Source organism: Lates calcarifer, linkage group LG1 (assembly GCF_001640805.2).
Source record: "Lates calcarifer isolate ASB-BC8 linkage group LG1, TLL_Latcal_v3, whole genome shotgun sequence".
NCBI lineage: Eukaryota > Metazoa > Chordata > Actinopteri > Centropomidae > Lates > Lates calcarifer.
Genome location: NC_066833.1, coordinates 14,592,587 through 14,607,074, shown reverse-complemented (window position 1 = coordinate 14,607,074; position 14,488 = coordinate 14,592,587). Strand labels below are relative to the sequence as shown.

At 39.3% G+C, this 14,488-nt stretch overlaps 2 protein-coding genes across 2 annotated transcripts; both read right to left on the bottom strand.

The window, feature by feature from the left end:
- Positions 1-499: 499 nt before the first annotated feature.
- On the bottom strand, positions 500-9,120 carry dnajb2 (DnaJ heat shock protein family (Hsp40) member B2). Its single transcript, XM_018671915.2, is given in 12 exon segments — positions 500-701; positions 877-948; positions 4,043-4,232; positions 4,234-4,343; positions 4,695-4,765; positions 4,941-5,073; positions 5,211-5,285; positions 5,642-5,758; positions 5,937-5,990; positions 6,330-6,439; positions 6,858-6,948; positions 8,804-9,120. Coding segments are annotated over 10 exon segments (954 nt in total). The 5' UTR covers positions 6,923-6,948; positions 8,804-9,120; the 3' UTR covers positions 500-701; positions 877-919.
- Positions 9,121-10,163: 1,043 nt separating this feature from the next.
- LOC108880419 (tubulin alpha chain) lies at positions 10,164-13,566 on the bottom strand. The gene is made up of 4 exons (XM_018671913.2): positions 13,410-13,566; positions 11,745-11,967; positions 11,370-11,518; positions 10,164-11,262 (listed from the first exon to the last, which is right to left on the bottom strand). The coding sequence occupies exons 1-4, from the start codon at positions 13,410-13,412 to the stop codon at positions 10,285-10,287; spliced, it is 1,353 nt and encodes a 450-aa protein (XP_018527429.1). The 5' UTR covers positions 13,413-13,566; the 3' UTR covers positions 10,164-10,284.
- Between the last annotated feature and the right edge of the window lie 922 nt (positions 13,567-14,488).

The following is a 14,488-nucleotide window of genomic DNA, read 5'->3' as shown; positions in this document are numbered from 1 at the left end:
CATTTAAAAAAAAGGTTGTTTTCTCTGAATGTATTGATATGAATTCAACATAACATTCAATTTGTATCATCAACAGTGAGGCCAGATATTAGCATTTAATCGTACTAGTCTTACCTATGTGTTTTTCAGACAGTTGCCCCTCGTAACTAAAATTTGGAACAGCTAAAAATAACTGTATAACAATATTGTCAATTAGTGCTTTATCTCAAATTATTTGGTGGGGTGTTATTCTCAGTTGCTTGATATTATCCTTTAAGTCTCTTGAAGATAAACTTCCATGGACTGATTCACTATAGTCAGCAGGAAATGTTTTATTATTACTATTATTATTATTATTATTATGATTGGCTTATTAAGTTTCAGAAGACATTTCTTTTTGCTTTATGCATCATTTTCCACTTGCAAGGATAATTGTTTTTCCAGTGTGGTAATTTCTACTTTTCAACAACAATAATTACATATACTGTACCCACTGTCCAGAACAAAATGGGTTAAAATACAGTGTAATATTGTTTAATGCAGAGATGATTAGAACTATTTTCTTGGGTTTCAAAATACAAAGTTTCCAGTCTTTCACTCTGAACAATGAGTGATGACACTCACACATATAAATACACATCTGTATGTTTTGTGTCATTCAGCAGGTAGAAGCCATGGTGGGCAGAGAGAGACAAGTGCATCGTGGGAAACTGACCTTTGACCTGTAAGAACAGATGTACAAGGACATGTTACACTTTTTAAGTAGTGCAAATAGGCATCACTTTTTTTTAAAGAAATGGTGCCTCTATCACTTAATCTGATCTACAGAGGGGGGACAGGAGAAAGAATAAATGAAAAAAACTTTCAGGGTGCCTCAGATTTATATTGGTTCTTTACCTCAGGGCGGGGCTAGGGCACAGAGCAGCATGAGCCAACCAGGTTAGCTTGTGAAGGCCTCGAAGTCTGAGTCTGAAACAGGAAGCAGGAAGTGTAAGATAAAAACCACAAATTCCAACTTAAGTCCCAATAATGTTCTACAAGATATGGAGACCAGAACATAGCAACATGGATCAGAGCAAATCAAAGAAGAGGAAAGGACTGCAGATGAGAAACAGGCAGGTTTGTAGTAAACAACACTTGAGTGGGTTAAATGGAGACACATTTCGTTTAGATAAGACACTGAGTGAAAACAAATGTAAGCAGACTCAATATGTTCTAAATGATTAATTTTAAAATGGCTCATCTATGTCTGCTGTGTTATGGATCTCCAGAGAACTAGGGGCAATCATTCCGAGTAATCGTGTCAGATCATTATTATACAATAAACGTATTAACATTCTGTCATAATGTTACTGTTTGTAGTCCAATGTAAAGCATGAAATTAGTGAAAAGTAGTGAAATATGTGACTGTGACTGCCATATTCTGAAAAAATCAAATGTCCCAACTCCTCTTTTGACTTAATCTTTATTTGTCAAAAGCAACAAGAACACTTGGCAGCTCAATGTAGTACAAATGATACAGGCTGATATATAGTCATAAGAGAAACCATCTGCCTCTTTCTCTCTCATCTCCTCTCCACACACAAAAAAATAAAACAGTCTGGAGAGGCTACATGACATAACAACTCAGAGTCAACAAAGTCAAAATTATCTGAATTTGTTTAAACTGATATGATATGTGCTTAATTTCATTTTTCTTATTTTTATTTTTTAATGCCAATGATGATAGTTATCCTTTAAAGTTAAAGCAAAAGCCCATGCAATATAAAATAACAAGCACATGAAAAATATATGACAACCAAAAAACAAACAGATTGTGCTCTATGAGCAGTGTAAACGCTGCCTGTAGTAAGACACTTGTTAAGACAGGCATATCTTTGAACAGTAGTAAAAATTATTATTTTGTAACATTTTACTATGTATTCTGAGAGTAGTGTTTATTTTTAATATGTTTATGTTCGGGCACCAGCAGGACTTTCTGTTACTTTCAGCCTTATTTCACAAATACAGCAATAACTGCATTTGAAACAGTTATTAGTGTTCCACTGTGAATGTGTGCATGGGTCTCTGTGTGGGCGTATGTTTTGTCGTAAGGTAAGCCTGATAATCAGACTGTCATTGTAATTGAAATTTTGTTTTCACTTCATTGGGGTTCTACAGTCAGGCACATTTAGGTTTCATCCAGCAGCACCATGGAAACTCTAACTTAACATTCAACAATGTAGTTCTCTCTCACACACACGCACCCTCTCTTTCACACTCACACACACCCCTACATCTCAGGCAGACGAGCTGAATAGTTTCCCAGCAGCTCTGAAGCTCTACAGTTTGTTTTTTGTTTACATTTCTAGGACTGTGCACAGAAAAATGTGCGCCTCCTCCTGAAACTACTCACTACTTGGATGTCGAGTTCCAGTGTAAGGGGGAAATAACAGTGAGGCACTAAACCCAACTCAGCAGTAGCTAAGCTGACACTGATATACTTGTAACTGAAAGTCTGCAAATTGTAGAACTAGCATCACAACATTGTAACCAAAGCATGTCTATGCCCTATGATTATGATTCAAACCAGTCCACAGGAACACAGTGTTTTGTTGATGAAGCCCAATCACTAATGCAGGATGCTGCCATGTTTGTCTTCTGGAAAAAAATGTCAGTTGAAAAGCTGGTGCTGAAAGAAAAACCAATAATCTAAAACCTCTAAAACCCCATGCACCTTGAAATACATTTGCTTTGAAAATAAATTTTTCTGACTGAACATTTGTTCACTGTAAACATATATAGTTGCAAAAATGTGCAAAGGCACCAAAAGGATCATAATATAAAATATTTTTATCATGATTATTTTCAACTGTTCTACAATCAGTCACAATGCTGTATGCATTCTACATTGCGCTGTGCCTTCATAAAACATTGTTCCTACACTACAATCTGACCAAAAATAATGATATTTTTAGCAAAAGTGCATTACAGCTAAGACATGATACACACATTTAATGACGTATGAGCTCCTCACTACCTGCAACTTTGCAAAAAATATAAAAGCCAGGCCAGCTGTTCTGACTGGGTAGCCTGGATGTATTTAATTTACAAACACCAGAGAAGCTTCTGTGGCCTACTTTGGATTTTGATCTATTGTTTCAGACTGGGCTGAGAGTGCCACAGTTCTGATACATTCCCTTTGCCAAAGAGTCTCAGTGAGAAATTTCTATGGCAGGGTCTCAACTGACCCAAACACAGAGACGCACACAGAAAACATGTATGCACACAAACACACCACAAATGCAGACACACACACAAACATTTGAGAGCAGAAAGGCTCTAATTGGGATTTAAATCACTACCAACTTGGCCAAATCTAAATCCTTCTTATTCCTACTCCTTTCAGTCAGTATTTGGCAAATTTACATACATTTAGAAACAAGCCTGTGTGTTGCTTCGCATGCATAAAGCAAAGCTATTCAACTTTTTTTATTGGTAGATTATATGGAAATATCTGGGTTGGCTATCAACAAAGAAAACCAGCAGGAAACCACAAACTCCAACAAAGCCGACTCACTCTCTTGTTTACAGGTGTTAAGACTACAAGAAAGTCTTGTAACCGGTCGAGCCACTGCCTCAAATCATGAGTCTGGCAATCACATTATATTAGAGTCTGGCTGCAGGTGGAACACTGAGGTAAGTATAAAGAATAAGGCATTCAAAATACACACAAACACACCACTATTTCAACACACAATACACCCACACTTCTTTTTCTTTTTCACACTGCTGTCACTATTTTTTATGGCAGGTTCAAGCTCTTCTTGACTGCTTTGGCTTAATGGTGTAGTGTTGGCAGTTGTGGGTGACTCAGGAGACAAGCCTGGTCCCCTGGATCCCTTTCCCTCCTTTTCCCACCTATCTTCAACCCCTGAACCCATTTTAAACTGCCCCTCTTCATCCTTCTCATCTGCAACAACCTTTACATTATCAGCCACATTTATATGTATTGTTTTGACAACCCTGCCTCCTCTATGGCCACTAGTTTTGTTACTCATGGCTCTGCCCCCACCCCCAGCACCTGATATGAATCCAGTAGCAGCCGCCCTCTGCTGTGCTTCCATTTCTGACAGGCTGCACGCCAAAGCCATCTGCAGGTCTTCGTCTTCTTCATCATCCTCGCTGCCTCCCGCAGTCCCTCCGTAGTTGAAGAAGGGGGCGGAGCTAAATGACCGATGCGTGGCTGCAGAGTAAGGGCTTGGGGCGGGTCCTGTCAGGCTCAGCAGGCAATCTGTTTTGGATTCGTGGCTTCTGAGGGGATTGATGGGACTGTCCCTCTCGTCGACTTAGTTCTAAAGCAAGGGCCATTTCATCTTCCACACCTGGAAACAACACACATAACACAGGTGTGTATGTACACAAGGAAGAGAGGCAGTGAGAGATGGCATAACAAATATTATTAGCATATGTACAAATATATATGATTGTTTTCTTATACAAATATGAGAAACATATGAGAAGATAAGATTAACTTTATTAACCCCAAAAGTGTTAATTTGCATCATTACAGCAGCAGCAGAATATAGTCGAGGGTATTTTCAAGTGTAAGAGGAAGATATTTACATCATCAATGTATTTACATGAGGTGTAATATTGTACACTGTTTACATGAAAACAAAAGTTTATTTGTCTTCAAATTTCTCAATCAAAAACTTCAATGTATGTGATCTCACCATTAATTAGGACACTCTTCAGCACCCCATCCTCCTCAATCTCTATTCTTTCCTGTCCGTTCTCCTTTATCCTGTAAAGAAGACAAATATATAGATAATTGGTAATACTGAAATGCCTCCAAAAGTCTTTTTTCTGGGGTTGATTAAGTGCTACAAATGTAAGAGTACTTTCCAGAATGTTTCACTATTGTGTCTTAAGAGTAGAAAAAATTACAGGTTGGGTTCTTTAGGAAAGACATTACATACTTCTTGGTAGTGGTGCGTTTGCCATTTATGATGCGAGTGGAGGTAGAAACTGATTTGAAGTTGCCCATCCCTCCACCCATGCTGTCCATCCCATCCAGACCACCCAAGGAAGAGGAGAAGGAGGTAAATTCAACTGGATAAGGACAGATTGTTTGGAAAGGGAAGAAAGGAGAAGACAAGATTTATTTCATTCTGATTTGGAAACAGTTGTCAAATTGTTGACTGAAACTATGTTGAATTTGTTCTAGCAGATTTTTCATACAGTATTACCATTGGCTGAGGGGAAAGAGAAGAACCGACTGGGGCCAAGGCGAGAGGAGGAGCCTCCAAACGATGAGAAGTCATCTGAATGAGACAAAGGTAAGATGTGATATTTTTATATATTCCTTACAAAGTTTAAGTTTAAACTTTAGTCAAGTAGTGGGGTCTCCTCTTTTATGTGTAATTACTGAACCACAAGTAAAAAGATTTTTAAAAAATGCTGATTTGCAAAGTAGGATTTCACAGTTGACCAGAAGGATCCATGAAAATAAAAAAATCTAATGTAATGTTATAGTACTCATTTCACCGAATATATCATCCCACCTACTGTAAACTGTAAAAAAGTAAACTCCTCACTAAATAAAATTTTAAACACCAAGTCATGAAAAATTTATTCAAAATGCTAATAGAACCCTAATAGAATATTGTGTATGACTTACCAAAGAAACTAGCAAAGGGATCCTGACCACCAAAAAACTCTCTGAACACCTCATCTGGGCTGCGGAATGTGAAGGTGAATCCTGGGAAATCTGATGAAAAGTCTGAGCTGGAGGAACCTAGGAAGAGCAAACAAGGGAGAGAAGAAAGAGCAGAGGGACAATTTATATTCAGTCCTAACATTTTGCCTTTAGAAGCCACCAGCATTTATGTGTCTCAGAGTTGTAGGATTTTCCAGACTATTGCAATGATGGACGCAGCAATATCACAAAAGCACCACAGCAAATTTTTACTTACCTGTACGTGGCATTCTGTCATTTCCATATCTGTCATATGCATCACGTTTACTTGCTGTGACAAAGGAAACAAGTACAATTTAATAATGAAATCAAAACCCCATGGCCATTAATACACATCTCCCTTTTTTCACCACACACATAAAATTAAATAAAAAATATAACTGATATGTTAGAAATTCACTTAAAGGATTTATGAAAGCAGTTCCTCTCTGAAAGTCTTAACATCATCATACAAAGATTCAGATTCATGACTATAGGATCAAAACTTATCAACCTCTCAACTACAACATGACAACCCTCAGCTGTCAGACACACACACACACACACACACACACACACACACACACACACACATTAAGCATACATGAACATACATACTGTTATGACTTACTGTCAGACAAGACTTCATAGGCTTCAGCAAGTTCTTTGAACTTTCTCTCTGCTTCCTCCTTGTTGTCTGGATTTTTGTCAGGATGCCATTTCAGAGCCAGTTTCCTGTACCTACAGACACAGCACAAATAGAGACAGCTACAAATACTGACTCATATATTCAAGTAAAAATATATATACATGCACTAATACTATCTTTTTAATGATAACAAACAAAACCTTTGAAAAAATGACACCACACCATTTCTCTTTTGAGAAATCTGTATTTTTCATGCCAGTGGTTCTCAAACCTCTATTTATGGATATATGCTGGTTTAGTTAGAATGTATAATGAGATAGTGTATTTTTGGTATTTCTTTTTTTTTTGATAAATACTTTTTTTGTTTGAAATGAAATTCAAATGTGGTCTGAAGTTCCTAAAATCCAGACACATAAAACTAAGAAACTGCCAGTTTTAAAGCAGCCTTTTAAAAAATTATTTATGACTGTGACTCCTTGTATATCTTTAAGAAAATCTCAGGATACTCACGCCTTCTTGATGTCGTCTTGAGAGGCTGTTCTGGACACTCCCAGGACATTGTAGTAATCAACCATGTTGCCTCCTGTCACTCCTCACCCCTCTGACATGAAAACACAACAGTTTTCTTTTTAGTAATGCTTTAATCAGATCTGCCTCGACACAGACATTCAGCATTTATCAAATTTGACAAAAAGTTTGAAAAACCTTGGTATCCATGGTATTTCCCAAAATATACAAAAGGAAAAGTTCTATGCTCATTATTTATTCAGTTTGCAGACAAGTAGTCACATACAGTAAAGGCTATAAGCAGGCAATGTGTAATGTAAACACGCTTGTTCGGAATTAAAGGATTACCCACACTAGAGTTTTCACATATTTTGCCTGTTTTTGTCTGTAGGTGCGCTCAGGCAAAACTTGTTTGACATGTCCATCACTATCCTGCTAGTTTTTGCTGCATCTGTTAGGTCACAAATTTACTTTAGTTTAATGATTTCCTGAAATTCCAAACATACTCACTCAACCTGAGTGTAGAGTTAATCTTCCACGGTAACTGAAAACATCTTTGTTCTGACTTTTAATAATGTCTATGTGACAACAATATGTTTCATCTCCTTTTTGTTCCACTGAAAAATGAAACTCACCTCAGCTGAGCATTTGTCTATTGACAAGTCCAACAAAGTAATTTTAAAATACATTTTTGTTGGACATTTTTTAGCTCAAAAGTTTACTGTATGCACAAGGCCAGGCTGCTTTAAAATAACTGAGAAAGCACCGTTGTTTGGTCATTAACTAAATGTAATTTAAAGTAAAATTAAGTTCTGATCTGATTAATGTTGACAAGAGTTACTTGTTAAAGCTGCACTTTTTCAGTGGTGTATGAGTTTTAAGAGTCATGAGTCATCCTGCATCCCATTAGCAATGAATAATTAATTGTTAACTGCCATTTTGATCTAGGTTAAAATCAACACTGTAATCTAAGTCTCACATCTATGGCATAATTTAAAGACAATTAGCGTCAAGGCAAGGGACAACAGTTGGCACTATGGTTAGCACTATTTTCATTTAGAGATACACGCATGAAATGACTAATAACAAGACTCTATTAGGTAACTTTATTCAAACTAAAATAAGAAGAATGTTTGTGAAGACTTTTTGCCTTAAAATAATGCACATTGTGGACAATGATTATAAGACTTTTTTTTGTGAATTTGTGATTACAATTTATTCAATTGTAGATTTTGATTTTGATGAGAGCTTTCAAGTTAATTTGACAAACCGAGAATTAATTTTAACAAAAGATCAACTGATTTCCCTAGCTTTGTAACAATCAGTTGTATTGTGGGGTAAAATATGGTTTTAATGGCCTCAAGGCTAAAATGTTGTTGGAAAAAATGGAAGAGAGTAGATAAATAGGCTTAAATATATGTTTTTAGCATAAGCACTTTAAAGTGGAACTATCAGGTGCCCTTGAAATAATAAGAACTCAGTGCTGTCAATGGTTCCATTACAGCCACAGTTAGAGTCATCATGCTAACCTCCATGCCAATCTTATTAGTGGACTGCAACAGTTTTGGGTTGAAGGGGACTTCCAAACTGAGGTAAAATGACTAATCTTAACTTTCTATGTCCCCCGGGAGTAGCCATGCGCTCACACAAGTATTATTACTACGTTATTTCTAGCGTTATGGCATCTGACAACTGCTGCTGACATGACAGTAGGCCTACACAAACTTACATACACGGGCAGATGCACTTGCAGGCACAGGTGCTGGCTATATTCAAGTACGTACCATTAACATTAAGGATACCGTTAACATTATTATTTGGTGTCTCGGTGACACAATATTTCCTTTTATGGTAAAGTTAGACATACATAATAAGCGGTCGTAGCTACATGCTTTAATAGCTGTAGATATCGACCAATTTATCTCGACTAGCTGAAGCTATAGACCTACCGTCTGAGTCTTTTGGCCTAATTAGTGGGGAGTTCAGCCGTCTGTCCGCCGGTTTGGAGAAACAATGAATTAGTTTTGATAGCGGTGCCTCTGGAATGCGCTCCCCCTCTCTAGCGTGACAGCCACAGACCCTCCTCCGCCAGTCTGCCTCCTCACGAATATCCTCTAACACAACAACACCGCTGCCCAGCACCGTTGTTGCGGTCTACTCCAAAGTTCCCTCCGGTAAAAACAAACGGACAGTCAGTCCTGTTTGCCCCGTGCGCTGCTGGTCTAAGCTGCACGCGCTACGTCACTATCAGCTGAGAGAAAAAAAATAGAGCGTCTAGAACATGCCAGTATTTGGAAACGTCATCAGACCCGCCCTGTCGCGGTGTCTGCCTGTTGCTCTATGATAATATGGCTTAAAGCGTAGATACATACACGTCGGTGTAACCTATAAAACCAGCAGCTTCTTATGGTAGTAATGGGTATATGCATGTGAAAAACCCGTTCAGGTTAGACACAATTAGGAAATAATAACACTCGGTCACAGATATTTCTATTTAATTTTTCAAACATTTTAAATTGTAATAAAATGCCCAACAGTGTGTAAAGTAATTGAAGTTTGCTGCAGTTTAACCACAACATTAAACAACATTAAAATACTTGCATGTTGATGAATCAGTAATAATAATCCAACAGTAAAGATTTCGGAGAGCACTTTTACTGTTGTTGCTGTTCTCTGAATGAAGACTGACTAAATCTTTGAATTGCTATAAATTGACTTAAGTAAAAGGATTTGAATACTTACAAACATTTGATTGACTTATAAAATGTGACTGTAAATTGCAGGTTTATTGTGTGACTCATCATCGAAGTCTTGATCACATGATGAGGTCATTGTCTAAAGTCACACTTATCAGGACGGGTCAATGATGTTTAATAGGAACTAAACCTATATTGCACAGCCTACGGACTAAACCAACTCCCACAACTTTACCAGTTGGGTACATTACTCCCACCTGATGGCCATGGAAAGCCACTGCAGGAACAAGGCCAGCCCAGCCCATTGTATACTGAGTGGTTTAATCATCACAGGGAACAACAGGGCACAAAAAGGCAGGAACTTGCCAAAGACAAAGAAACTGGGTTTTCCTTTGTAAATGAATGGGAGCAGCACATAAACAGAATCTGAAATCCAGCAAAACAACTGCTGGAAAAAATCTCTGTGAAGTGATAATGTAAGAAAATATATTGTATAGAATTTCTTATGTGTTTAATTAAAATATTTCTATGGTCACTGCCAATGAGTTAATTTTGCCCAAGTATTTTGTCTAATCCTTGAAAATGTTTGAGGAGTTCAAGAATGATCACAAGGTTCATGACAACTTTTTCTTTATTGATAATACTGACATATCACCACCACAGGTTATCAGAATGTTGCTGGGAATGTGTTATGTTCATGATAACTTTTGGAACGTGTGATGATGTTTAACCCTTCAATACTCCTCGCCCTCTTCATCCTCCTCTCCCATGCTGTCAGTGCCAACTTCTTCATAATCCTTCTCCAGAGCAGCCATATCTTCTCTGGCCTCTGAGAACTCTCCCTCTTCCATGCCCTCCCCAACATACCAGTGGACAAAGGCCCTCTTGGCGTACATGAGGTCAAACTTGTGGTCGAGACGGGCCCAGGCCTCAGCAATGGCTGTGGTGTTGCTCAGCATGCACACAGCCCTCTGCACCTTGGCCAGATCTCCACCAGGAACCACAGTTGGAGGCTGATAGTTGATGCCCACCTTGAAGCCTGTGGGGCACCAGTCCACAAACTGGATGGTGCGTTTGGTCTTGATGGCTGCGATGGCCGAGTTGACATCTTTGGGCACCACATCACCGCGATACAGCAGACAGCAGGCCATGTATTTACCATGACGTGGATCACACTTTACCATCTGATTGGCTGGCTCAAAGCAGGCATTGGTGATGTCAGCAACTGACAGCTGCTCATGGTAGGCTTTCTCAGCAGAGATGACTGGGGCATAGGTGGCCAGAGGGAAGTGGATACGAGGGTAGGGCACCAAGTTGGTCTGGAACTCTGTCAGGTCAACATTGAGGGCTCCATCAAAGCGAAGTGAGGCTGTAATTGAAGACACAATCTGGCCTATGAGCCTGTTCAGGTTAGTGTAAGTCGGCCTCTCGATATCGAGGTTTCTGCGACAGATGTCGTAGATGGCCTCATTGTCCACCATGAAGGCACAGTCAGAGTGCTCCAGGGTGGTGTGGGTGGTCAGGATGGAGTTGTAAGGCTCCACTACAGCTGTGGAAACCTGGGGGGCTGGGTAGACAGCAAACTCAAGTTTTGATTTCTTTCCATAATCAACAGAGAGTCTCTCCATCAGCAGGGAGGTGAAACCTGAGCCAGTGCCTCCACCAAAGCTGTGGAAGATCAGAAATCCCTGCAGGCCAGTGCACTGATCAGCCTGAAACAAAAAATGGCTTTGATTAATCAAAATCCCACTGCACATGCACAGTCTTCAAAAAGATATGAAATCAGAAATGGACAAAATTAATGTGACAAAGATCTTACCAATTTACGAGTCCTGTCCAGAACCAGATCAATGATTTCCTTGCCAATGGTGTAGTGTCCACGGGCATAATTGTTGGCAGCATCCTCCTTTCCTGTGATCAGCTGTTCGGGGTGAAACAGTTGCCGGTATGTTCCTGTACGCACCTCATCTGTAAAAGGGACAGTTAAAGATGAACTAATGTCCCTATGTGACAAATGTGTTAAATATTGTATTTGTTCTGATGCTGTAATTAAATATGAGAAACAGCATAGCTGTAATAATTTGCACAAAACTAGAGTATCACTAGTGTACATATATCCTTTTTTTATGTAAATTATTATATGCACAAGTTAAAATCAAACATACTATAATATAAAATAATGCAGACTACTTACCGATGACAGTAGGCTCCAGGTCGACAAAGATTGCTCTGGGAACATGCTTTCCTGCCCCAGTCTCACTGAAGAAGGTGTTGAAAGAGTCATCTCCTCCTCCAATAGTCTTGTCAGAGGGCATCTGTCCATCTGGCTGGATCCCATGTTCCAGGCAGTACAACTCCCAGCATGCATTGCCCATCTGGGCTCCGGCTTGGCCGACGTGCATAGAAATACACTCACGCTGAATAAAAGAATGGGGAGAGGTTGGTTAAAGAATGCCACTAGCTAATTTGTTATCAGACATACATTTACTGCCAAAATGCAAGTGTTACTGTACATATTTGCTATAGAAGTACAGCCTGTCTCCAACAGTGATTGCTTAGAAATAACTCTATCAGGATTGAATAATACAACCACAATGGGCACCAATGTATTTAGGTCAGCTCACATGTATGTCTAGTTGTGTGGGTTCATGTTATTTGATATTTAAAAAAAGACAAAGGAAAATAGAACATCTATTGTATTTTCTTTGTTCTTCGTGGTACTCATGTTCTTTCTTTGAACTTCATGTCCTAAGACAATCTTTGGAATGATGTCTGTTCTCATCTCAGAGAGGGAGCAGCTCAGTTGGCAAAGAAACTCTGACTGCTGTCAAAGTTTGCCAGAGCAGAATATTGAAGCCTTCAGCTGCACAAATGCATACAAGTGACTCAGCATTTAAGTGAAAGCAGCTATTAGGTTGTTCAGAGTCTGCATAATGTGGTGCTGCACTAGAATCTAGCATACACGAGTAGGGCATTTAGCTGCAGATTAAATGCAGTTTTGAAAGCCCTCCCCCTTCCCTCTGCCTGGGAGTCATATTTATGACTTTTCCCAATAAAAAAAAATGGAACATACAAAGTAAGGCACTATGTGGCAGACAGGAAGGCTATGCCTCATGAAGATGGGAAAACCTTCCCCCACTTCTCCATCCAGTATCTCCTCCCTTTCCTCATTCCCTCCCCTTTTGTGCCTCTCTCCTCCCCCATCCTGTCCAGCTGCATAGAGCTGTGTAACAGGCAGGGATGTCTCCCTCCCTCCCTCCCTCTCTCTCTCTCTCTCTCTCTCTCTCTCTCTCTCTCTCTCTCTCTCTCTCTCTTTCTCTCATTCTCTCTTGCTCTCCCTAACCAAAAACTCCTAACAGCTGCAAAATGGCTGCCAACTAACTCATACTGCCTAGGCCAGACCACTCCTCTTTTCTCTTCTTTCTATCCATCCCCCCACTGCCACGATTACCCTGGTCACTCCTTCCTGCCCAAGAAAACTGTAATTCCTCAACAAACACATAATTATGACTCCAGTTACTTTTTCCCTTTAGAGAGATCTGTCTCCTGTTTTCTGACTATAGCTGTAATATATCAAACAAGTGAGAAAATGTCAAAGCAGTCTAACTTATAAAGTGTCTGTCATCTGACCTAGATTGTTCAGTTTCGTTACATAAATTCAGCTCAAAACTACTATCATCTAATAGGATAAAGCTGCTTTTGTATCAGTAACCTTCAACTCCACAGCAGAAGCCTTATGAGCATTAAAGAGGCCTAGCTGTGTAATCCATCTAATGCTAAGAAACAGAGACAAAGAGAGGATGAAGGAAAGAAAGAGTGGAAATTTCAAAGCTACGTCATCAGCCAAGCAGTTACTCACCATTTTGTCTGCTTGTCCTTCGACCGACGTTGAGGATTCAGACACAAGGCAGAAGTGCGGAGGAGAGGGAGAGTCAGGGTTTATATAGGCAAGGATGTGGAGGGGGCAGGCAGGAAACCACAGCAAGCAGCTGCATAGCTCATTGGCGGGAGGGAGCAGCAGTTTAAAAAAAAAGAGGGAAGTCCCTGCTACTTTATGTCATGTTATCCAACCTTACATTTATGTACTTTGTGTTGCAGTTTGAGATTATCCGCATATGTATGCAAAAATAACCCTCTGTCATTTTATCTATAGCACTTTTGCTCTATTTTCTCAATTTGTGTGTGTGACAGACTGTGGCTATTTGCAGTGAGGCACTATTCAGAGTTTAATCACACACAAAGCTTGAATGAATTTATATATAGAGGAATTGACCAGTAGCATGCAAAAACTCAACGCATATCCATTTAACCAGGACTGTGGGCTGGAAAAGTCATGATGCTTACCTAATGCATGTATCTGCACCCACACACTCATCAACACACATACATAGTCCACCCTGCGCCTGTATTAAATCACTAAATTAATAATCAGACATGATAGAACAGTGTATATAGTTCTTTATTGTTAATCACCAAATGCAAAATACATATGTTTTAATGGTGGGAAATTAAAATGGTTAATAGCAATAAATTGATTGCCATGTCATTGTTCAGAATACACACAGAAATATCACATTAACAACCAATAAACCACTGAAATGCTATAACTTGAATGAAATGTCGAAGCCAGCTTTCGGCTTTTCTTTGATGCAACTTTTCAACAGCTCTCTTAGGATCACAGAGCTGTGACTCATACATAACTGGGACCCTATTGTTCTTGTAGGCCACTGTCTGAGTATGAGCTACACAAACAGTACGAGTCAGTCAGTTAGTCAGTTATTTTCTCTCTCTCCCGCTCTCACAGAGTCACAGCTGAATGGCATATAGAAACTGACATAGGAGCCCTTTCATAACTTACATTCCACATGTGAGAGGATAGTGGGGGGAGGTGCACAAAAGAGAGGGTTTGGTCCAAGTTTCTCAGCCTGATACTGCAGA

Coding starts and splice junctions, on each gene's coding strand:
- LOC108880419 (XM_018671913.2), bottom strand. Junction 11,519..11,744: donor CCTGGAGCCTACTGTCATCG/GTAAGTAGTCTG, acceptor TCCCTTTTACAG/ATGAGGTGCGTACAGGAACA. Junction 11,263..11,369: donor TGGACAGGACTCGTAAATTG/GTAAGATCTTTG, acceptor TTTTTGTTTCAG/GCTGATCAGTGCACTGGCCT.